This window comes from Rhineura floridana, chromosome 1 (genome assembly GCF_030035675.1).
Source record: "Rhineura floridana isolate rRhiFlo1 chromosome 1, rRhiFlo1.hap2, whole genome shotgun sequence".
NCBI lineage: Eukaryota > Metazoa > Chordata > Lepidosauria > Squamata > Rhineuridae > Rhineura > Rhineura floridana.
In genome coordinates this window covers 311,320,732-311,344,577 of record NC_084480.1, presented here as the reverse complement: position 1 = coordinate 311,344,577, position 23,846 = coordinate 311,320,732, and the positions used below count along the sequence as shown (strand labels likewise).

The window sequence follows — 23,846 nt, the reverse complement described above, 5'->3', positions numbered from 1 at the left end:
TGACTGGGATGGCAAAAATGGGGTGGAGACTGGTCCACTAGGGCAAATAGGACACTGCTCCATGAACCCGGAGCTTGGCTTTCTCAAACCAAAGAGAGACTTACTCTTATGCGCTGTTGCACATTCAGTGTAATCCTATTAGCCTTTTATGGTGCAGAGAAAATGGAACTTGAGCCAGATCTGCCATATATGGGACCCAGTGAGTAATTTCCCAGATTAGTTACTGCAGAGTTCCAATGTTGCCTCCATAATCCACTGTTGTATGAAATGCTACACCATGTCTGAGTGTTCAAAATCCCCTGTGAGTGTTGCCGGGGTAGGAACTGCAATGGATGTTGGATTTAATGCTACATTATTTGGGCACAAAACCACTATGTTTTGCCCTTCCATAGGCTTCTCCAAGAACTGTTAAAAAAGAACTTGGGTATCATCTAATATGCAGATGGTTACTAACAATTTACTACTAATTATGAAGTGAATCAAGACCAATTAACTATTCAAGCCACTTTATTGAGAGTTGATCAACTGCTGCCTTTTGGTACGAGACTGTGTAGTACTATGGCCTTGTGTAGTTGTCATAACTCATTCATGCACTTGATAATTAAGCATTATGTGCACAACCTGCCATAATGTTAAAGAAACCAAATGAAACCTATGGAAGCATAAAATAAATTAATTTACAAGCGTTACTAATAAAAATCCCTCCTGGACCTGAAGAATCTTAGAGAATAATGCCCCATTCCTGGTCCTGTTCACAAAGTTTCTTCTCCTGAATCAGTTTGCCAAGATGGACAGAAGAGGTACCGTTGAACAGGTGAGAGGTGAAGGTATAGGGTAGACAATGGGGTACCCTTGAGATGTTCTTGGACTCCATCTCCCATCAGCACCAGCCAGCATGGTCAATGGTCATGGATGATGGGAGTTGCAGTCTGGCAACATCTGGAGGGCACAGGATTGGTGATCTCTTTTATAGAGAATTTGACATCCGTCTCGGGGAAAACAAGACACCCTCCTCCAGTGATTCTTCTAATGGACTACGTGGAGGAACAAATCTACTCCTATGAAAAAACTAGCCCTTCCCATGGAAAGTTAACACTACTACCGTGCACTTACCATATTTACAGTCATATATATACAGGGACATCACAGTACCATTCATTTTCCCCTCCTTTTTAACAATGGATTCAAAGCAGCGCATAAATATATAAAAACAAACATTTTCAAAAAATCAGGTTTTAAACCACCAAGACAATAAAGCAGGACTAAATCATCAGAAAAACAATTAACAGTGCAACTTTATACATGCATACTCAGAAGTAAGTCCCACTGAGATCAAATTTATTCCCGGCTATACCCGCATAAGATTGCAGCCTAAAACTGTGTGTGTGTGTGGGGGGAGGGATACACATGAAGCATCCGTTTGAATAAACAAAGCTTATATAAAATGGAGCTGGAGCTATCTCCTTGGAGGTTTTTCAGCGTTGCTAAGTGGTGTGGCTTGTGCAGGATTGCAAAACTGAGCAGTGTTACAGACCCCAGAGACTTTCCCAGCAAAGTCCATGGAAAGGGCCGTAGCTCAGTGGTAGAGCATCTGCTTTGGGTGCAGAAGGCCCCAAGTTCAAACTTCGTCATGTCTTTAAATGCTTGCTAAAACAACAGCCTTTTCAAGATGGATGGATCAGCCTCCTCCTGTTCTATATCAGTTCTGCATGTGTTCAGTCATGAACATCTGAATGGACAAGGCATTCAAAAATGTGTATTTTAGAGGAAAGTGTGTACAGAGATTGCCATGTTGGGCAAGGAAAGACTCTGTGTCTAAAGCCCTGCAGGGCTGTTGCCAGTCAATGCAGACAATGCTGTGCTAAATGGGACAATGGCCTGATTCAGTATAAGGCAGCTTTCTATGCTCCCATGTACCTCTCAGTAATTTGCAGCATTGCTGCCAGGATTCTCCTGCACCAATTCTAGACACCATGATTGCAACATTGTCATTGAAAATAATAAAGAAATGCTAAAAATAAAAAAAATACCCATTCACCTTTTTCCAATTCATCATCATCATTTCTCATTCATCATCCTCATCATGTATAGCATTTCTAGTATCTGTTTGCAATACTAGGCAATATTGCTTCAAAGTAAAGGCATGATCCCGGATTTTGATCTAGGGAAATGGCATCAAACTGAAAAGGAAAGGTACTTTAAAGGTAATTAGTGGAAAATCATTTTGTAGCTGGTACCCAAATAACCTGTTGATTTTAAAAAAGGAAATTAAATGACCAGTTTTTGTTTTTGTTTTACACTAGCTCCCTATAGACAGTACAGTCAATAAATGCTTAGCCACTGAACTCCATGCCCAGGACACGTGTCCAGCTCGCCCCAGTCCTGCACCCTTCTCAGCGAGGGACAACACAGAGCCGATAGGACTGGGGTACATTGCCAAGGCTGCTCAGCTGGGGTGTGAGATCGATGTCCTTGGGGTGAGTGAGGGGCTTCAGCATGAAGTTCTGCAATATGGTGGTGAGGAACAAGAAGAGCGTCATGCGAGCCAAACCTTCTCCCGCACAGATGCGCTTACCTGGAAGGGAAACACACAAGCTAAGAAGTAACTCACAGCTGTTTCTTCAACCATTATGGACAAGAAGGAGGCAAGGCCAGAAGGCCCAAATACAGTGAATGTGTCACTCCAGGATCATCTCATTGTCTGATTCTTCTGGTGCCTGGAGAAGGGCAAAGATCTCTCCCGGACATTGAAGCCCCCTCCCCTCTCCTGTCTGTAAGAGCCTCTCTGGGATGTCTGCTACGTAAGCACTGAAGCAGAAAGTCTTGAAAGTCATAGGACTCTTACTTCTGAGTAAACATGAGTAGGAGAGCATCGCACGCTGAAAATGAAGGTTGTGTGTCAGCACACGCAATTTAATCCAGGCCAACTGGCTCTGAGCTCCATGGCTTTCCAAATGCCATGAGATGGCCTCATCTGTCCCTAGTCAACTCAGACTGATTCATTCCTTTACCAGAGCTTGGAAAAGTTACTTTTTTGAACTACAACTCCCATCAGCAGAATCCAGTGGCCATGCTGGCTGGGGCTGATGGGAGTTGTAGTTCAAAAAGGAAACTTTTCCAAGCTCTGTCCTTTACACTACATTGCACCTGGAACAGGGACATGAGTTATTGTCAGTGGCAAGGACGCACAATTGGCTGTGGCTCTGTGTGGTGGCAAAGGCAGAACGTTTGAATGTGTGGAACAGAAGCATTTCTGATGGGATGTAAGTGACATACTGACCTTCTTCCTCTGCCCCTGTCCCTCCCAGAAAGCAAGGGAGACCCACTTTCAGGGAAGTTAGGGTAGTAGCTCCACCGCACCTGGCGAGCTACTTCTGGGGTAAAAGTTACATAAACCAACTTCATGTTTGCCTATGTGACACTGCATACACACTGCACCCACAAAAGGACAATAAAACCTCACCTGTGTTGCATCCTGGCCAATGTGCAATGGCCCCACATAGTGGCTGTTTAAGAGGGTCTCTTTTCTCGTAAATGGTCAATGAGACATTCCCATGTGGGATTAAGCAGGAAGGAGATGATACTTCAGTGCCCCAACACAGGAAGATAAGAAAGTTGGGAAAGACCTGAACTGGCCAAGAACAGAAGACTCTGGGATGCTTCATAACGGTGGAGGGATTGTTTTACCTGCTGAGAACGGCATGAAGAAGTTGCTCTTCCTGAAGGTGCCATCTTTGTGCAAGAAATGTTGTGGGTCAAATTCTTTGGGGTTTGGAAATTCTGTGTCGTCATGAAGCACGGAGCTCAGAATAGGATAGATGGTGGTGCCCTGCAGAGAGTAAAGAATCCTGCTAGGAACCCTGCTATCAAGGTGTGAGGCTGGGTTGTGTGTGTTATGTGCCTTCAAGTCGATTACGACTTATGGCGACCCTGTGAATCAGCGACCTCCAGTATTATCTGTTATGAATGACCCTGGGATGGATAAATCCGTCCGTTTTGGTGTCTCTCAGTTTCTCATCTTTTCAGCTTTAATTTCAGTTCTCCACAATTCTGCATCAGTTTGTGAGTTCTTTCTTTTTTAAAAGTCTTCATGAAAATTCATCAGCATTTTAGTGCATATTTTTCCTAATATACACGTTTTCTATACAATTTTGCCTGCTATATCCATTTTTGCAAGCAATTTCATCTAATATAATGCATTTTATATGTTATTTTCACTAATATATGATTTTTTCACATGTTTGTGCCTGTTATTTGGTTGGAGAACTATGCTACAAAATTTGGAGTACTGTGAATTTTGAAGGTTAGCTGTGTTTCAGTTCACATACTGTTTTGGCAATTGTGAATTTGGTAGGTTCACATTAAAATCTGAATCAAACCAAATTTCTCCCCCATTCCTAGGCTGGATACCCTGTGGAGGGCCATTAACCCCTCACTGAATGTTCCAAGCATGGTGGTGATGATTTCAAAGCTGAGCCATGAGTCACAGCCCTCCCGACCCATCGCCCAGGAGCCTGGGTGTCCAATTCCACAAGTGCTGGGATTGGACTCTTCAGGTCCATGATAGAACCATTATATGTTTTAAAAGCTTTTCTAATTCCCAGTCCAAACCAAAGATAACAAAAGATGGATTCAGAGGAACAGCTGAGGCACTGACGCCACAGCCTAAGGTGGCCATTCATTTGAACCTGCTAGCAGATACCTGCATGGAAGACTGTGGTTCACATAGCAGTTGCATGAAATCTGTGTGAAGTCAAGCACTGCTGTTCTGTCAGGAGTCAATTAAATATTGCTAAGCTTATCAAAAAGGATTTACTTTAATGCTGATTCAGATGTTCATCAGATCCACCCGAGCCATTAAACTCAGGAACTCAGGCTCTTGAAGAGGAGGCAGAGAACTAACCTTTGGGATGACATAGTCTCTGAATGGGGTATCTTTGACCACTGCATGTGGAACATTCAGTGGGATCAGAGAGATGAATCTCTGGATCTCGTGGATGACAGCATCTGTGTAAGGCATCTGTCCACGATCGGCCATGCAAGGACTTCGTGTTCGGCCAACCACTCGCTCTATTTCTTCATGCACTTTCTCTGTAACAGAAAGGATGAGAGTTGAATCAACACCACTGCTGAAACATTTGGGAAACCAAACAAGCCATTCAAAGTGCAGAGGAGGTACAACCAACTTATCACATTGGCACACCCATATTAAGTGGTTTGAATGTTTGGATCCTAGCTCGTTAATCAGTGCAGGCCAGCACCATAGGCAAAACCACTGTCCTTCAGCCTCACTCATACATCTGTAAATAGGGAATCATTATGATAGATAAAAGATAAAAAGCAAATTCAAAAGATTTGTGTCCCCCTCAGTAATCAACAGACCTTTTCTGGCAGGTTCATCATTTTGTCCAAAGCACTTGTTTTCCACAGAAGGAAAAACTGAGAGTTTTGATGAGTCTATTCACATCGGCTTTCTCTCTTTCTCACTTTCCCAACCTTAAGATGAGTTCGCTTCATTTTTACGTCATTTTTAAGTCCTCATGAAAATTTCCAGCGGCGTCACTAGAGGGGTGCGGACCCACCGGGTGACACCACCAGAGGGGGTGACACCCAGAGCTGCCCATAGGCACTGGGAAGTGGGGCAGTTGCCCCGGGCCCCGCACTTTGGAGGGTCCTGCGCTTTGCCATATAGAGAAGCTGGGCTGCGGTGGGGTTTTTCCTCTATCTTCAGCCCTGCAGTGGCCATCTCGCCAGCCACTTCCCTCTTGGGGAATCTCCTGCTCTTCACCTGCAGAGTGGTTTTTCCCCTCATCCTGCCTGGCCAGCCTGCTCATCAGCTGTGAATTTAAGGTGGGAGGTTTGAATCCCCTGCCTGCTCTTGGGCCGCGTGCCTGAGTGGCTTCTCAGGCAGGATGAGGGAAAAACCACTCTGCAGCCAAAGAGCAGGAGATTCAATCCTCCAGCCCAGGCAAGCGCTGCCTCTGTAAACCCGCTCTATGCAATGGGTCTACAGAGACAGCACCAGTGGCGTACTAAGGGCACTCGGGGTGCAGTCAATCAGGGGGTGCAAGATGGAGTAGAGTTACCAGGTGTCCGATTTTTGGTTGGAGTTTCTGGTTTTGGGGGGTCCCCTCCGGGTCTCCAGCTAACTTACCTTAATCTCCGGACTCTCAGCTTCAATTTTAAAAAAACAACAACTAAGTTTCTAGGTCATCTGGTTCCCAAGATATACACCAAAACAACAGACCCCCTTGCTTAATCTGTTTTTTAACCGATCTGTATAGCAGCTTTTAGCCAGAGCTTGGAAAAGTTACTTTTTTAAACTACAGCTCCCATCAGCCCCAGCCAGCATGGCCACTGGATTGGGCTGATGGGAGTTATAGTTCCAAAAAATAACTTTTCCAAGCTCTGGCCTCTAATCCTGCCCTTTCAGGATTGTAGCCAATAAGGGGAGCCAGGCTTGTGATTTGTTGACCAAGGCAGCGCTTAGGCTTTATTACAATGTCAAAATGGTGGTTTTGAGGTCTTCAGTTTGAGTAAGTACAAATATGGGTTAAAGTTTTTTTTCTCTTGTGTGTAGCACACAGTCAGACCCTGGGCTGTTGGAGAGGGCGGTGCTTTGAAAACCTTTCCAATATGAAAGCTTTAATCCAATACTTGCTTTTCTGGGAGTAAAGGAATGCTGATCTCATGTACCTGGACTAAACCCCATTGAATTCATTAGGACTTACTTTTGTGTAGACATGGTTAGGATTGTGCTTTAAATTAATGGGACTTCTGAGTAAACATAACAAAGAATTGTGTCTGTGTTGTAAATCTTTCCCTCTCTCTCCAATCCTATTTTTAAAACAATTGGGCAGTTCTGCAATGACCAACTAGTTTGACAATAAATTATCATGTGGGGTGTATTTTTACAAGTGTCTGTGTGTGTGTGTAGGCTGTGCGTATGATATTGTAATTTAAAGGTGTAATTTTAATTTTACTAATTGTTTATGTCACTACTATTGCTATTCAGTGATATACGGGAATCACGATTTACAAGTAACATTAGTACAAAAAACATTACTAAGGATTCTGTATGCTCTGGTACAGGAGGAGGTCCATGGGGTGACACCATGAGTTACCGCACTGGGTGACACCAACCCTAGTGACGCCATTGAAAATTTCTCCACATTTTCATCTGCATTTCACTCAGTAGAAACCTTTTAATGCACTTTTGTCTAATATGCATATTTTATCTAATATGAAAGTGATGCTCCCTAATATAATGCAAAACATTATATAAACATTTCTGAGTGCAACTTTCCCTGACATACACGTTTTTTTGTACACGTTGTTTGGTTGGGGAACCGCATCACAAAAGTGTGCATTTTAAAGGATAGCTGTGCTTTGTATTGATTCAGAAAGTGTAACTTAGACCAAACTCCTCCCCCATCCTTTGGGGAGAGTGAGCCTATAGGTTTGTCCACAAGTTACACTGAACATAGGTAGAAGCTGTCTCTACACATGTACAAGTGTCTGTGAGAAAAAGTGTACACATTGATTTGGACAGCTCAGCTTTTTTGTCACTGAACTTTCGTTGAATGCAATGTGAACACCTTTTGCCATTAGGTGATGGCTGCTTCCAGTTGCCACGCCCCACCCTCCTGCCCTAGAAGCCCTTATAAAGTATCAGTGGTGAGGACAGCTGTGGTTTTCTGGCCTTTGTAGTAAAGGAATAAAAATTGTAGTGACTGCTTAGTAGTAATGCCATCTGCTTTGGAGTTACTTTGGGTTAATTAACCTGTTGGTTAATTATCTTCGTTCACAGTTTCTTTGTATGTATTTTTTGAATTGCTAATTGTAGACTTCTTAATATTATGTTGCAGCGATCCTTGAGGATCCAGTGACTTTGCTATCACACGGAGAAGTTGAGAAGTCACATGAGGACTGCAGTGAGTCTTATGGGATGTAGTAGAAGAGTTTATTTTACCTTGTACCTCTGAATGTTTAAGGAGGATCAATAACCCATATCTCAATGTGGTACTGGTAGTCTCTGTTCCTGCTGCAAACAAGTTAGAAGTGGTTATAGCCAAGTTGTCGACAGTGAACACAGAGCCGCCATTATGTTTTTCCTGGAGAAACATGCAGCACAATCAATTTACTTATTTTTATTTAAAACATTTATCATCATCATCATCATCCACCTTTCAACAGTAGGTCCCAGCACAGGTCACAACAATATAAAAAATACACAACTGAAAACAATTTTAAAACAAATTACAGTCACAACTAGAGAGGGTCCTAAAAATATACTTCTCAAGTGTCAAAAGCCTGGATGAAGAGGTTCATCTTCAGCCTATGACAAAAGCCAGACACACCTTGCCCTCTCCTGGACCACCAGCACCTGAACCTCTTGCCTGCTGGAGTTAACTTCACTGTGCTATATAAAATATAATGTCAGAAAAATATTACAGGAGGTATAACCAATCAGCTCAGGGTTAAGGTCTGGGATTTTTTTTTAAAGAAAGGCCTTTATCTTTTCTGTACTAAAACCTGGCCTGAAACCAGACTAAAATGGATCCACATAATTAGTCTCATTCAAGGATGCCTGGAATTGAAGAGCTCCCACTATGTTTGAGCAGTATTTTTGACTAGCCAAGAGTTGTTTTTGACGTACAGTTCTGCTGTGCCTTAGGCTGTCCCTTAAGATTGCCCAGTTTCTGTAGTCCTCCATCCTGTATAAGCAGAGATGTCACATCTCTTCTCTGCCAGGACTGAATGCACAGGTGGACCACTCCAACAATAGCTAACACTTTGACAGCCTCCATCTCCTTGCCAGCAACACCTTGATTGCTTCATCATATAGCCCCTAAAAGGTTGTACAGCCACTTTCTGGGCTTTGGGGCAAACCCAGACTACATTCACACCATGCATTTAAAGGAGTGTTATACCACTTTAAACAGTCATGGCTTTCCCCTAAGAATTCTGGGAGCTGGAGTTGGTTAAGGGTGCTGGAGGCTGTGCCTTGGGGCAACCTGATACCACCACTTTAGATTCTCATCTACCTGATGATAAGGGAAGATCAGTGGTGGGAAAACCTATCCAAAGGGGAGGCCAAGAAAACTCCTTCCTTTGCCGTTCTTTTATTCTTTAAAATAGCAGGTGATGTTTTTAGGGGGGAACTTCACGGGCAGAATTCTCAAGGATTCAGTGATTTTTGTCTTACCTGGTCCATCTTAATAAGGAAGCAGTCAATAAAATCCCGAAGTCCATTGGGGTCCAGAGTTGCTCTGTGCTCCTCAATCTCCTCTAAAACAAACTCTTTTATGCTGGCCATATTTTTTATCGCTCTGTGGTGAGGCCCAGGAATGAAGTCCATGAAAGAGGGGAAGAGAGTGTAGAGCTAAAAGGAATGACAAAAGAAACATATCACACTTCAGTCAATCTCTCAATGTCATGAATAATGTGTCACCAATCCTGAGAGCACTGCACTGGCTTCCAGTGAGCTACTGACCTCAGTTCAAGGTAATTGTCTAACATGCAAGGCGCTAAATTAGGGACCCAAATACCCAAAAGAGTGTTTTCCACAATATCAACCATCTTCAGGCCCTGCAAACAGGAGGGGAGGCCTTGCTGGTTGTGCCACTATTAGGGGCTGTCTGGTTGGTGGTGACCCATGACAGGGACTTCTCGATGGTGGTCCCCTGTCTGTGGAATGTCCTCCCTAGTAAGGTGTACCAATCTCCCTCACTACCAACTTTCAGGAGAATTTAAAAACATTCCTGTTTTTAAATAGCTAACACTTAGCCTATTGCCCCTGGAGACTTTGAAATTCTTAGTTTGACAATAGGTGATTGTTTTCAGGATTTTTTACCTGTTTTTAGAACTGTTTTTCATTATTTTTAGAAGGCTATTTTTAACTGTTTTTTGGAAGTTTTCATTGTGTTGTTGTAGTGTTGACATGTGTGCTGCCCTGGGCTCCTTTGGAAGAGACAATTATGGATTTAAAAAAAAAAAATTAAAATGCAATTTCTTTAAGAAAAAGGAAAAATAGAGAGAAAATCATCATCATCATCATCAATAATAATAATAATATGAAGATTTATTGATCTGCGGTATTAGTGGAGCTGGCAATTCCCTCCATAAGATAAATGTAGTGAGATTATGTCATGGCCCCGTCAGAGGACTCCTCAGATGAGGACGACTTGGGAGTAACAGCAGCAGTCCCAGGAGCAGCAGACCCAGAAGGAGACATGGAGGAGCCTCCTGAGAATCCAGCTCCTTCTCCCCCTCAGCTGCAGAGCACCCCCGATGCAGCAGAGGCCCTGCAGCCAGACGCAGACAGTGAACTTGATACTCCCCCCTCACCTGAAGAACGTAGACAGCAGAAGGTCAGGCAGAAGAGAGGCAGGCCTGTCTCCTTAAGGCCCAAACGCTGAGGACTCACACCTGCTGTCAACCTTGCTCCTGATAAGGCACACCTTGGCTGCAGCTTGCTGCTGACTGCAACGTCAGGCGTGGCTTTGTATAGTTTCCATGTAACCTCTCTTGGACTGACCTCTTGGCACTTGATCCCAGACCTCTACTGACCTCGCTTCTGTACTTCTGACTTGGCAAGTACGCTCTGGACAGGCCTGGCCCTTATCAGGCTCCCTTCTCCTAGACCTGGCAGATTTACGGCCGGACTGCCGGCTAAAGGACTTTCATTCCCTGCCAACAGCCCAGGAATTTCCAGCCCCCACCAGCCCTGCTGCCTCAGTGTAGAGCTGACAGTTTGCAGTCAGCCCAAAACAAAGCAGGCAATGAAGGAGTGGGGGAAGTGCTGACCATGGAGCAGCTCCAGCAGGAAAACTTGCTCCTGCGCTCACAAGTAGACCAGCTGCTGTTGGCTGTCCAAGGCTTGCAAACCCAGCCAGCAGCAGCCCCACCCCCTCTCCCTACAGGGAGAGCCAAGTGCCCTGTGACCCTCCCAGATAAATTTACTGGGGCTTCCGACCAGCTCTCAGCCTTCTTGGCCCAGGCCCAGCTTTTCATGGAGTTACGACCAGAGGCCTCCCCAGATGATAAGACCCGGGTGGGATTCTTGATTAACCTATGCACCGGGGCCGCAGCTAGATGGGCCACGCCCCTGCTCCTCGAGCGGAGCCCCGTGCTCAACGACCTAGCTGCCTTCACCAGAGAACTGAAGGCTATGTTCGAGGACCCCGTCCAAGCAGCCACGGCCCACCGCTGTATACGCAGGCTGTGACAATGCCGACACCCCTTGGGGGAATATGTAACAGACTTTCATCTATTGCAACAAACCCTGGGCTGGAACGAAGCCGCTCTCATGGACCAGTTTCAGGAGGGGCTCTCGGATGAGCTCCTGGATGAATTAGCTAGGGTGGAACGCCCTGGAACCCTGCAAGCCCTCATACGCCTGTGTCTCCAGATTGACGGGAGGCTGGAAAGCAGGCGTGCTGCCAACCAACCCCGGCCAGTCTACAGAGCATCAGCCCCAGGGGCTGGGCCCTCGGAGCCCGCCGGCAAGGATCCTACACCCCCGGCAGAACCTATACAGCTGGGAGGGGTTCGGCCACGTCTCTCTGCAGCCGAAAAGTTGCGACGCTGCACCAGGGCCTCTGCCTGTATTGCGGGGTCCCGGGACATTTTGCAGCCCAGTGTTCTGCGAAACGACCCACAGCCCCTGCCTTGGGAAACGCCCATGCCCCAGCCTTCACAGGCCCTTGAGCTGGGGCAACCTCGTGGTTCAAGGGGCCTGCCACCTCAGTTCCTCACAGCCCAAGCATTTGACTGTGTTGATCTCGCTGACAGTTCCCGGAAGGGGTACCCTACAAGTACCAGCCATGCTGGACTCAGGATCCACCAGCAATTTTATGGATGTGTCCTTTGCCAATCTCCACCGGGTTCCTAGTCAACCCATTCGCTGCCCCCTCCTGGTGGAGACTATTGATGGCCAGCTTCTCGCCTCGGGCCCTGTAGTAGAGGAGACAGTGCCGCTCAACATGGCCCTGGGGGAGCACCAGGAAAGCCTCCAGTTCTACCTGGCTGCCGCGCCCCACTTCCCGGTCATGCTGGGCCTGGCGTGGTTCCAGTGGCATGACCCCATCATCCAGTGGTCCACGGCCCGACTGACCCTCGGATCCCCCTATTGCCAAGCCAACTGCTGGAGGCCGAAGGAGCGCATCCTGATGACCCGGGAGGCAAGCTCCACGCTAGAGGCCTTACTGGAACAGTACCGGGAGTTTGCAGATGTTTTTGGGAAGCAAGAGGCAGACCAGTTGCCACCTCATCGTCCTTACGACTGCCCCATTGACCTGCTCCCCGGAGCCAAGATTCCTGTGAGCCGGCTTTACTCCCTGTTGGAACCTGAACTGGCAGCCCTCAGAGAGTTCCTAGATAAGAACCTGCGCCAAGGGTTCATCTGCCCTTCCACGTCCCCTGCAGCCGCCCCTGTCCTCTTTGTCAAAAAGAAATGTGGGGAACTCCAGCTGTGCAATGACTACTGAGCCCTCAACCAGATTACAGTTCGGAATCGATACCCTTTGCCCCTGATCCCAGAACTATTAGAGCGGCTGCAGGGCGCTCGCATATTCACCAAACTGGACCTGAGAGGGGCCTACAACCTGATGCACATGCAGGAGGGCGATGAGTGGAAGACGGCCTTCCACACCCGTTATGGGCACTTTGAGTATACCGTAATGCCTTTTGGCTTGTGCAACTCTCCTGCCATCTTCCAGCACTTCATGAACGACATTTTCCGGGACCTCCTAGACCGCTTCCTGGTGATCTACTTGGATGACATCCTGATCTACTCGTGGAACCCCTCAGAACATAAGGAGCACGTTCAGGCAGTGCTGCAGTGCCTGTGGGAGAACCACCTTTTCGCCAAGCTAGAAAAATGCACCTTTGACCTCACGACCGTGGATTTCCTAGGCCATCGGATCTCGCCCTCGGGTATCCAGATGGACCCTGCCAAAATTGAGACCATCCTCCACTGGGCAGCTCCGCGAAGCCCCAAAGATGTGCAGCACTTCTTGGGCTTCGCCAACTATTACCGCCGGTTCATCTCCCACTTCTCCGAACTCACCACACCTATATCAGACCTGCTTCGAGGCAAAGAGAAGTTTGTTTGGATGGAGGCCACTCAACAGGCCTTCCGGCACCTCCAACACGCCTTTACATCTGAACCCATTCTCCAGCAACCTGACCCCACCTGACCTTTCATAGTAGAGGCCAATGCATCTGATAAGGCAGTGGCAGCGGTCCTACTACAGCCAGTGGGGAGCATGCAGTCCCTGCTCCCCTGTGCGTTCCACTCCCGGAAACTCAACTCTTCGGAACAGAACTACACCATCTGGGAGAAGGAGTTACTGGCCATCAAAGTAGCCTTCGAGACCTGGCGTCATCTCTTGGAAGGGGCACGCCATCCGGTACAGGTACGAACGGACCATTGAAACCTGGAGCACCTGCAAAGCGCCCGATGGCTGAACCAACGCCAGATCCGGTGGTCCCTGTTTTTCTCCTGGTTTCAGTTCACAGTCACCTACCTCCCTGGCCGCCAAAACACCCAAGCAGACACGCTCTCCCGCAAGCTGGAATACAGAGCCGAGCAGGTCGATTGCCCCCTTCGCCCAATCCTCCACCCAGAGAACTTCGCCGCTACCCACCAGCCACAACCCCTACTGGACCGGGTGCAGGAACAGCAGCAAAAGGACCCCTACGCCCTGGCCCAGCAGTGAGAGCTCCAGTCAGGGATGCCCGCCTGGGACAGCCCCTTTTCCTTGCAACAGGGCCTCTTGTACCACCGGAACTGGTTGTACGTTCCCCCGGGAGCTCTGCAGGGAGAGGTGCTCCACCTCTGCCATGACAGCCAGACTGCAGGGCATTTCGGAACGTATAAAACCCTCCACCTGGTCCTACGGGATTTCTGGTGGCCCCGGGTCCAAGCGGACGTCAAGGACTATGTAGCGGCCTGTGATACCTGCCAGCGATCCAAGAGCTCCTGCTCCCACTGCCTACCCCCCCAGGACCCTGGCGCTCAGTCTCCCTGGATTTTATCACGGACTTACCGGCCTGCTGGGGAATGACCACCATCCTTGTAGTCATCGACCTGTTCACCAAGATGGCCCATTTCCTCCCCTGTGCTGGACTACCCTCTGCCCCAGAAACTGTGCAACTGTTTTTGACCCAGGTTTTCCATTTGCACGGCCTTCCCGACCACCTGATCTCTGACCAAGGAGCCCAGTTCACAGCCCGGTTCTGGCAGGCCCTGTTCCAGGCCCTGAACGTCCAGATCCACTTGTCCTCCACCCACCACCCGCAATCAGATGGACAAACGGAACGTACCAACGCCACCGTCGAACAATACCTGCGGTGCTACACCTGCTTCCAACAGGACAATTGGGTGGATCTGTTACCTCTGGCGGAGTTCGCATATAATAACTCTGTGCATGCCTCCACACGCCAGACCCCGTTCTTTGCCTCCTACGGCTACCACCCCCGATTCTTCCCCTCAGTGCGACCCCCGTCGCCGGTCCCCGCTGCGGATGTCATGCTGCAGGAGTTGCAGGTCCTGCAGGCAGTCCTGAAGGAGCAGCTGGAGCAGGCAAAGGACACGTATAAGCGCTTTGCGGATCGCCACCGCCAACCAGGCCCGCCGCTGCAGGTAGGGGACCAGGTATGGCTCTCGACCAAATTCCTACTGTCGCAACGTCCGTCACATAAGCTGGAGGCTCGGAACTTGGGTCCCTTCCGGATCACCCAGCAAATTAACCCGGTGGCGTTCCGGCTCCAACTCCCTGCCTCCTTCCACATTCACCCTGTCTTCCATAGATCACTGCTGACTCCCGCTCTCCCACCTCACCCCTTGAGTAGTAAACCGCCGCCCCCGCCGCCGATACAAGTCAACGGGGAAGAGGAATTTGAAGTGGCCCAGATCCTGGACTCCCGGAGGCACCGTGGCCGCCTCCAGTACCTCATAGACTGGCAGGGGTACGGACCTGAGGAACGCTCGTGGGAAGAGGCAACGCAGGTGCATGCCCCTCGTCTGGTCCGGCGCTTCCACCAGCGCTACCCGGATAAACCGGGCCCCGGTGGGAGGAGGAGGGGTGGTCATGGGGTGGGGGATAGTGTCATGGCCCCGTCAGAGGACTCCTCAGATGAGGACGACTTGGGAGTAACAGCAGCAGACCCAGGAGCAGCAGACCCAGAAGGAGACACAGAGGAGCCTCCTGAGAATCCAGCTCCTTCTCCCCCTCAGCTGCAGAGCCCCCCCGATACAGCAGAGGCCCTGCAGCCAGACGCAGAAGTGAACAGGATACTTCCCCCTCACCTGCAGAATGTAGACAGCAGAAGATCAGGCAGAAGAGAGGCAGGCGTGTTCCCTTAAGGCCCAAACGCTGAGGCCCCACACCTGCTGCTCAACCTGCTCTTTATAAGGCACACCTAGGCTTCAGCTTGCTGCTGACTGCAACGTCAGGCGTGGCTTTGTATATCCCTAGTTTCCATGTAACTTCTCTTGGACTGACCCCTTGGCACTTGATCCCGGACCTCTACTGACCTCGCTTCTGGACTTCTGACTCGGCAAGTACGCTCCGGACAGGCCTGGCCCTTATCAGGCTGCCTCCTCCTAGACCTGGCAGATTTACGGCCGGACTGCCGGCTAAAGGACTTTCATTCCCTGCCAACAGCCCAGGAATTTCCAGCCCCCACCAGCTCTGCTGCCTCAGTGTAGAGCTGACAGATTACCAGAGGTTCCTTCTTTTGAAGGAGCAAGCATGCACAGCTATCCTAAAACAAGGACACAATGGGGAATTCCTTATTTCAGACGTCACATGTATAATATTACGCATCTATATTGAGATATGATGTAGCTCTCCCCAAAACTGCCCTCCTAGACTGCCACTCATCTCTGTCCCACAGATTGTGGATGGAGCTATCAGAATCCTCATCCTGTCTAGGAGTGGGGGGCTCAATTCTCTTCACATTTAAAGGTGAACCTTTCTAATTCTCAGCCATCCTTTGAAATTTGCACTTCTTCCGTTTTTGCAGTACTCAAGCCAAGGAATGTGTACAAAAATGCATATATTAGTGAAAATAGTATACAAAAATACATTATATTAGGGGAAATTGCTTTGCAAAGATATGTATATTAGTCAAAATTGCATACAAATGAGTATATTAGAAGAAATTTGTACTAAATATTAGACAGATGCCATCTCTGTTATCTTTTCAGCGCCTATTGAAGACCTGCCTCTTTCAAGAAACCTTTTAAGTTGAGACCTTATCCCAGTCTGCTTCTCTGTTGGAATTGCTTTCTAATATGCTTTTAAACCTTTTTAAAAAAAAAATGTTTAACTTTTCTTTTAAAAAAAGTCTTCAAAGCTTTTTAAGAAAATGTTTTTAAAGTTGTTTTGTTTTAATGTATCTTAATGTCTTTTAAATGATGTTTTATAGTGTTTTTAGTGCTTTTGTTTGCCGCCCTGGGCCCCTGCTGGAAGGAAGGGTGGGATATAGCAATAAAATAATAAATAGATAATAAATAAATAAATTGCTGACAGCTGTTTATGAGGACGTTTTATAAGCCAACTGATATGAAAATGTTGAGAACTGCATTTAAGATTGAGAAAGTGAGAAACAGAGAGGAGCTGAAATTGACAGATTCACTCATCTCTATTCCTGTCTTTTAAAAAATTGCCCATTTCTTTTTTCTTCTGGTTGCCAGTTTGTCTGTGGCCCCAATTCAAGGTGCTCACTTTGGTGACATATGAATGAGCGTATGTGAAATTGGCATGGACCAAAAATAGACTCATCTGACCATCCATTGGTCACTTATTTCTCTAGTAGGATGAGACACAAATCTTCCAGTCAATCAGTAAAAAACAGTCCAAAGTTCAGGTTTGCATATGGCAAGCAAGAAGTGTCATGCAAAGAAGGACCTTATTGGTGACTTATTTCTCTAGTAGGATGAGACACAAATCTCCCAGTCAATCAGTAAAAAACAGTCCAAAGTTCAGGTTTGCATATGGCAAGCAAGAAGTGTCATGCAAAGAAGGACCTGTAGACTTTCTCTGGGTACAGAACACTCTTTTGAGACTATGGATGGTAGATATTTCCACTCCAAGCAGACACAGAAGCAGATGCTGCCTCAGTTTGTGTATACATTTATGGCAGGGGTGTGGAACCTCCAGCCTTTGAGCCAATTGTGGCCCTTCGGGGGATCCCCTTTGGTCCTAAATGTCATTTTCCCTAAACCACACCCACCCAGCTGAGAGAGTTTAATCCTGCCTTGGCTGTGTGATCCTGTTCCCAATAGCCACAGCCAAGGCATAGGATTTAATCCCTGCTCATCAACTGAGGGATTAAAGGCCAATGCAAAAGCACCCTTTGAAGCAGCTCTTTTCTGTGCACTACTTCAAAAAGGCTTTTGAAAAGGGTTTAAGACAGCTCCTGAACTCCCATTTGCTCAAATGGGAGAGCAGGGTCTGTCTTAAAGCCTTTTCCAAGTCTCCTTGCATCTTCCTTTTATTTATCCATGATTGGAGATTTAAAGGGGAATGGGGGGGATTAAAAGGGAAGTGCAGGGAGGCTTGGAAAAGGCTTTCCCAAGACTCCTCCCCTCCCACTTTCACTCATATTTAATTCCTGTTCTCCAAGATTAATTCTGTTCTTCATGTACTATTTAATGTTATTTATTTAGAACATTTGTACCCCACTCTTAGGGCTCATCCAGACAACTGTATAATGTGTGACATGTTCGCTTTGTGTTCTCATTATTTTTTGGTCGTCCAGATGACCTCGCGCACTTTTGCGCATTTTCACACGGTTAAATCCACTTTGGCATAACCGTGAAAAATGCGATTTGCTTTTTTAAATCGGAAAACATCCGCTGTGCCTTCAGCTGCTTGGATGCAATACCGTGGACTTTACAGCTGTGGGCGGTTTTGGGGCATTTCCTTCGCTCATTCCCAGCCAATCACGTATTTCCACTTTTGTGCATGTGCGCAAATGTCCGGGGAAAGCCTGGGAAAAGGGAACCAATCAGAGCAATGGTCCAGTGGTGGTGGTGGGGGCTCTGCAACTTCTACTGCGCAGATACAGGGAATATTGGCACAGAAATACCTCGCAATAATGTACTCAATGGGACCACAGCGAGTATGTAAACCAAAAATGTCCTTAAAATGAAGCACTACCTTTTAAAACTTTTTTAACCTCTCCTTCATGCAGAGCCTAAAAGCCCCGCGCTAAAGCTTCTGCTGCTCTGCTGCCATACCTCTCAGCTGATCATGCCTCCCAGCTGATTTGCAGTGGCGCGATCGCATCTATTTCCACCCCCACATGCTAAAGCCTCTGCTGCTGCGCTGCCGTACCTCTCAGCTGATTGTGATCGTGCCTCCCAGCTGATTTGTGTACGTTAAGTGAAGGTCTGTATAGCGGGGTATTCCTGTAAGTGGTTTGCTAGAGCATCGCGCTGCGTTTCTGGAGAAATAAGTGGAATTGCCAGCCATGTGTATCTCCAGAAATGTTAATATGTGTAAAGGTGGAAACGCATACAGTCAATTTTGCAAAATATTGCAAATACAAACTAACAGAAATACAGGTATTATTGGCATATAAGTGGTTTGCACATTTCTTTTATCAGTGAGAACACCACAAGCCTATGGTGGCCGCTTCAGCGCAGCTTTGCACGGCAGCGCACGGGGCTCTTTTCTGCAATTTTAATATGGATTTATGGGAGGAGGGAGTGAGTTGTGTAACTAGGGTGCCCTCATCATCTGCAGGGATGTTTTGAGCTGCCCTCCTGTGAAACTGACTAGCCTGTTCCCTGCTCTCTTGTCAATTTCAGAGGGGAGATTTTTGTTTTGTTTTTAAAAAATCCCTTTTAAAAATAGCACGTTAACCCCACACAAAGTCGACATGACAATGGCTTGCCCCATTCTCTCTCTAACCCCCCCCAATACCTCACAGAATTGCCTGGATCTCTCAAGCTTTGCACAGCAGCGCGCGGGGCTCTTTGCCCGCATTCCCTGCCCGAGCCAAAAGTGGCCACCTGTGGGGGGGTGCTGCTTGCTTCCCTCGGGGGCAGCATTCCTGGGGAGGATTTGGGAGCCACAGCCGAGCACTGCACTGTAGAAAAGCTCAGCAAAAACACATACATTCGTTTTTGCATAATATTGAAAATAGAAGAGTGGCAAGCGGCAAGGAACTCCATTACTGACACAGGAAATTCAAACTTCCACGCTCTTACTTTCAAGTGTATGCGTGTTGCTGATTGTGGGTGAATGGGAGGAGGAGCACATGTCAGATTTTGCGCACCAATTGTAGTGGGTTGAGTCGGAGGCAGAGCTGGGAAAAAGCAAAAAGAATGTGGGGGTCCTCCCACTGTGTGTACGGGCATGAAAAAAGTGGGGTTTTTTACATCGGGAAAGAGCAAACAAACAGGGGACTGCCAGATGACAAAGTGGATATGAAAAACATGAATTATTCTGCTCCGTTTGGATGATCCCTCAAGCTAAAAGATTACAATGCTCCTCCGCTTACATACTAAGAGAGAAAGTATGTGGGCAGAGGCATAACATAACGATGTTCCATACAAAAAATAAACTTAGGTGACCTGGGAATGAGCCTTTGGGTGGAGAATCAACCTACCTGTCCCCAAGCAGAGCTCAGAACCTTGAAGTTGTAATTGAATAAGTCCATAGCATACATAAACCTCTTGTTGTCATATTCGAATCGCTTCCCAAAGATAATGGCACAGATGATATTGGAGAGAGCACAGCTGAGCAGAAACGTTGGATCAAAGGGCTTTTCTAGAAATGCAAAAAAATGAATCCATCCCCAATCCCGCTTTTAGGCAATTATCTTGCCTATAAATTCTGAGTTGGCATTTGATACCAATCTCAGTCAGGCAGAAAACTCACATTAATGTTTCGTAGACCATTGTGGATAATATTGTGTTCTGTGGGCCTTCATCTCTTCTGTGCAAACTAAGATTATGATAGAGTTCTGAACATTCCAGTCAACAAATTTCTGGCCCTCTCAACCTCTAGCAGGGATAGCCAACAGGGTGCCCTCCAGGGTGCCTTCCTTAACATCCTTTGTATGGTTCACCAGCTACGGACCATTTTGGACAGAGATGCACTGGTAACTTCCAGAGAGGATTATTGCAATACACTCTACATGGACCTGCCCTTGAAGATGACTCAGAAACTTCAACTGGTCCAAAATGCAGCAGCCAGATTACTGACTGGTGTTCCATTTAGATCTCATATACACACCATTTTAAAACATCTGCATTGGTTGCCAGTTTGTCTTCAGACCCAATTCAAGATGCTCACATGAGTGTTTGAAGTCCAAAATGACTCAGGCCCCAAATATCTGAAAGACCACCTCTTTCCCTACAGACTCTTTTGGGTATTAAGATCAGCAGAGGGGGCCCTTTTTGGTAGTTCTTTCACCCTCAGGAGTTGGAGGGGTGGTGGCCTGGGAAAAGGCATTCGCTGTGGCATCCCCTAAGTTGTGGAAACCTCTCCCTCACACAGAGAGGTGTGTTAGGCACCTTAATTGTGTAGTTTCCACCGGATGCCAAAGATGCACCACTTGGCATCTGAGATATACCTTCTCAGGACCCACATTATGCCTGTGATTATAATTTATTTTAATCTGTTTTTAATATTGAATCTGAAATTGTCTGTAGGGATGGATGCAGTGCAGCGGAGAGCAACTCTGGAGTGGTTTTAAGGCAGCCTACTTGCTAAAAGAATCGTACAGAGTTGATGAGGACAAGCTACCCACCCTGGGTATCTCGGAGCTTTTCCAGCAACCTCTGGCCTTCCTCCTGGATCCTCTCCTCAATGCTTTTCTTTCCCATTCCATAATTGCGCAGGGTGGTGAGGACAAAACGCCTGATCTCTTTCCATTTCTCCCCATTGCTGAATATAATTCCTGGAAAGGAAAAGAAGAGGCCATGTACTGTTCTTGGTCTTTTGAGGTCAAGAATTTGCATTGTATTTAGAGAAGAAGCATTTGGGGGCAGTGGTACATGCTCTGCATGTGGACTAGGTTAGGGGTTCCCAAACTGTGGTCTATAAACCAGTGGTGGCCTGCGAGCTTAATTCAGATGACTGCAGAGTGTCTGTAAAAATATGGTTAAAAAGTCATATCGTGTCTAGCACAGCATGGTACAATTGCTGCAGAAGACAGAAAAACCATTAAGTAGCCCACCACGACCCTCAGCAATTTTCAAGTGTTCCATGGGGAAAAAAATTAGGACCCACTGGTCTAGGCAGATTGGCATGGACTAGGGGTGATGGTCAGACCCAGACACCACCCCCATACATCAGATGAAATACCTACACACATTCCAAGTCAAATAAAACAGGCAAAAGGCCCACAAAGTACACCCCCCCAAAAAATAGGCAACCATCTCCACAAAACAACCCTGCAAAACCTAATTTCCAATAAACAATTGGGAGGGAAAGGGGTTCTTGGCACCAAGGGGTGGGTGTTTGTAGGCATAGTGGTGCGTACAGGTGTCATGCTGGGGAGTCCAGACATGGACACACACATGCAGTCGCACACATCTATTTCAGCCATGGTGTGATCAAGAAAGTTCATTTCACCAAAATTGGCCTAAAAGGAGATTGAAATAGGTCCAGAAAATCACTATCTTCTAGACCTGCCACCACTTGTTCTGTCACCTTGTCCAGAGATGGTTAATTCAAAAATGTTATTTTTATCCAAGGTATCCAAGCAAGATTTTGGGGGAGTGGGGGTGAGAGGGGGACTTTGGTATGTGACCAGCCGTGGCTGGTGGCTCCAACATCAGTGGTGGCTCCATGTCAGTGCTTCCACCTTCGACAGCTCCTTGAAAGTTCAGACTAAAACCCAGAGCAGATTCCACTGCCCCACTGATATGGAACCACCAACCGCCACTATAAATGACCATATTATGGCTTTCTTCATTGGCACTAACGTCCTCCCTTGCACACCATTCTCCCAAAGCTAATCTATTCCCCAACTTTATCTCAGTGGTTCTCCTTTTCATTAGAAGAAAAATGGCTGCTTCCCCATCCCCCCAGTACAGTGAACCAGTATGAAAAAAATACCTTGCCCCTTATTGATTTTTTCAAAAAATGGCAGGCTTCCCCTTGCAGCAAATTCATCTGCGTGGTCAATTAGGGCTTCTTTGACTGCTTCATAGCCGTACAGAGCCACGACACGTTCCGCTCCAAAATACAGCGTGAAGACAGGGCCGTACTTTTCACTGAGCTGGTGAAAGATAAAAGAAGGAGATGCGTTTAGGTGGGTCTGCAGGCTCTGAGATGGTCATGTCGTTGGTGCAGAGAACTCTCCAGGTTCCCAGCAGGCAGGTGGACTGGGTGACTCATGGAGTATCTTCTACCTGGCTTCTGCATCCAGTTGATCAGCTATTCAAGATAAAGGGGTGCATAAAGTGTACCCTAAGAACATAAGAGGAGCCCTGCTGGATCAGATCAGAGGCCTATCTAGCTCAGCACCCTGTTTTCCACAGTGGCCAAGCAGATGCCGATACGATGCTCCCAAGCAGGACAGGAAATATTCTCCTGCTGCTGTTGTTCCCCAGTGGCTGATTTTCAGAGATATGCTGCCTCTGACCCTGTATAATACAAGGACAGAGAAACTCAGACCCAGGGGCCAAAAGCAACCCCCCAGTCCTCTCTCTGGCCCTTGGGACTCTCCTCCAGCCATACCCCTCTCCGGAACGCACCTTTCACAAGCCCTGCTCTGCCCTGTTGTTGAGTGCTTGTAACTAAGAACTTGTATCTGAGTTTGCTTATCTCCTCTGCCATCCCCATTCATGTTCCTTACGTGTCATGTCTGTTTAGATTGTAAACTTGAGGGCAGGGACTACCTTTTTTGTATCTGTAAGTTACACTGCTAGCCCTTCGTGATTGAAGAGCAGGACTGCTCCATGGATCACCTCTGGCCCAAACAGCCAAATGAAAGCAAACTAGCCGCCAGCTAATATCTGTAAGCCATATCACAAAGAGCCTTTGAGGGGGGAATTCAGCTTACCTTGTGGAGAGTCTGAGGCAAGCTGTTCATCTTCAACTGCAGAGCATTCCCTATAATGGGCAGAGGAACTGGGCCAGGGGGCAGCTTCTTATCCCCTGGCCTGCTGCGCCTGATCACAAAGAAGACAAGGCAGGAGAAGCAGATTGCCAGGAAAATGGTTGCTGTTCCCAGAGGCTCCATAGCAGCGGCCACCCGTGAGCGCAGCTTCTCTGGGCTGAAATGCGATGGATTTAATCAACGATCCACGATGTGAACCTTTTATAGCCCAGCTACATGTGCAAGTGAACCAATGAGGATCCTAGATTTCTCTGAGTAAACAAGATGAGCCATTAAGTAGCTCAGGTCATTCAGTATGAACTTTTCTGAACTCCATGTCTCTTATTTGCAAATGACCAGTTGCCCACATTCTGATGTACAAACTCAGGGGGGAAAGTGCATGACCTGTTTGTTCTGAGAAACTTTGCATGGCAGCTTTGAGGTGACAAGCTGCCAAGGACTGCTGGCAGAGAGGGACGCAGGGTGCTGACTTATACTGAATCAGTCCACCTAGCTTAGTACTTTGGCACTAGAGTTGCCAGGTTCAGGGCCTGAGACTGATCCTGTACTTTAGGAGAAGGGAAAGTCAGCCAAGTGCAGGTGTTCTTGCAACCCTGTAATGGGAAAAACCACAAGTTGGAATTCTCCCTTCCACCTGCACAACTTTTAAAGATACAGAAGACCTCATGGTTGCCAGGCCCAGCCTCCAAGAGGTCTTCTGTATCTTTAAAAGTTGTGCAGGGAGAAGGGAGAATTCCACCTTGTGGTTT

The 23,846-nt window shown here is 47.2% G+C and overlaps 1 protein-coding gene across 1 annotated transcript; it reads right to left on the bottom strand.

Annotated features, from left to right (window-relative positions):
* Window positions 1-489: 489 nt before the first annotated feature.
* LOC133375419 (cytochrome P450 2C18-like) lies at window positions 490-23,257 on the bottom strand. Its single transcript, XM_061606998.1, has 9 exons — window positions 23,041-23,257; window positions 22,092-22,254; window positions 20,779-20,928; window positions 19,633-19,793; window positions 9,209-9,385; window positions 7,973-8,114; window positions 4,904-5,091; window positions 3,688-3,829; window positions 490-2,575 (listed from the first exon to the last, which is right to left on the bottom strand). The coding sequence occupies exons 1-9, from the start codon at window positions 23,218-23,220 to the stop codon at window positions 2,394-2,396; spliced, it is 1,485 nt and encodes a 494-aa protein (XP_061462982.1). The 5' UTR covers window positions 23,221-23,257; the 3' UTR covers window positions 490-2,393.
* Window positions 23,258-23,846: the final 589 nt, after the last annotated feature.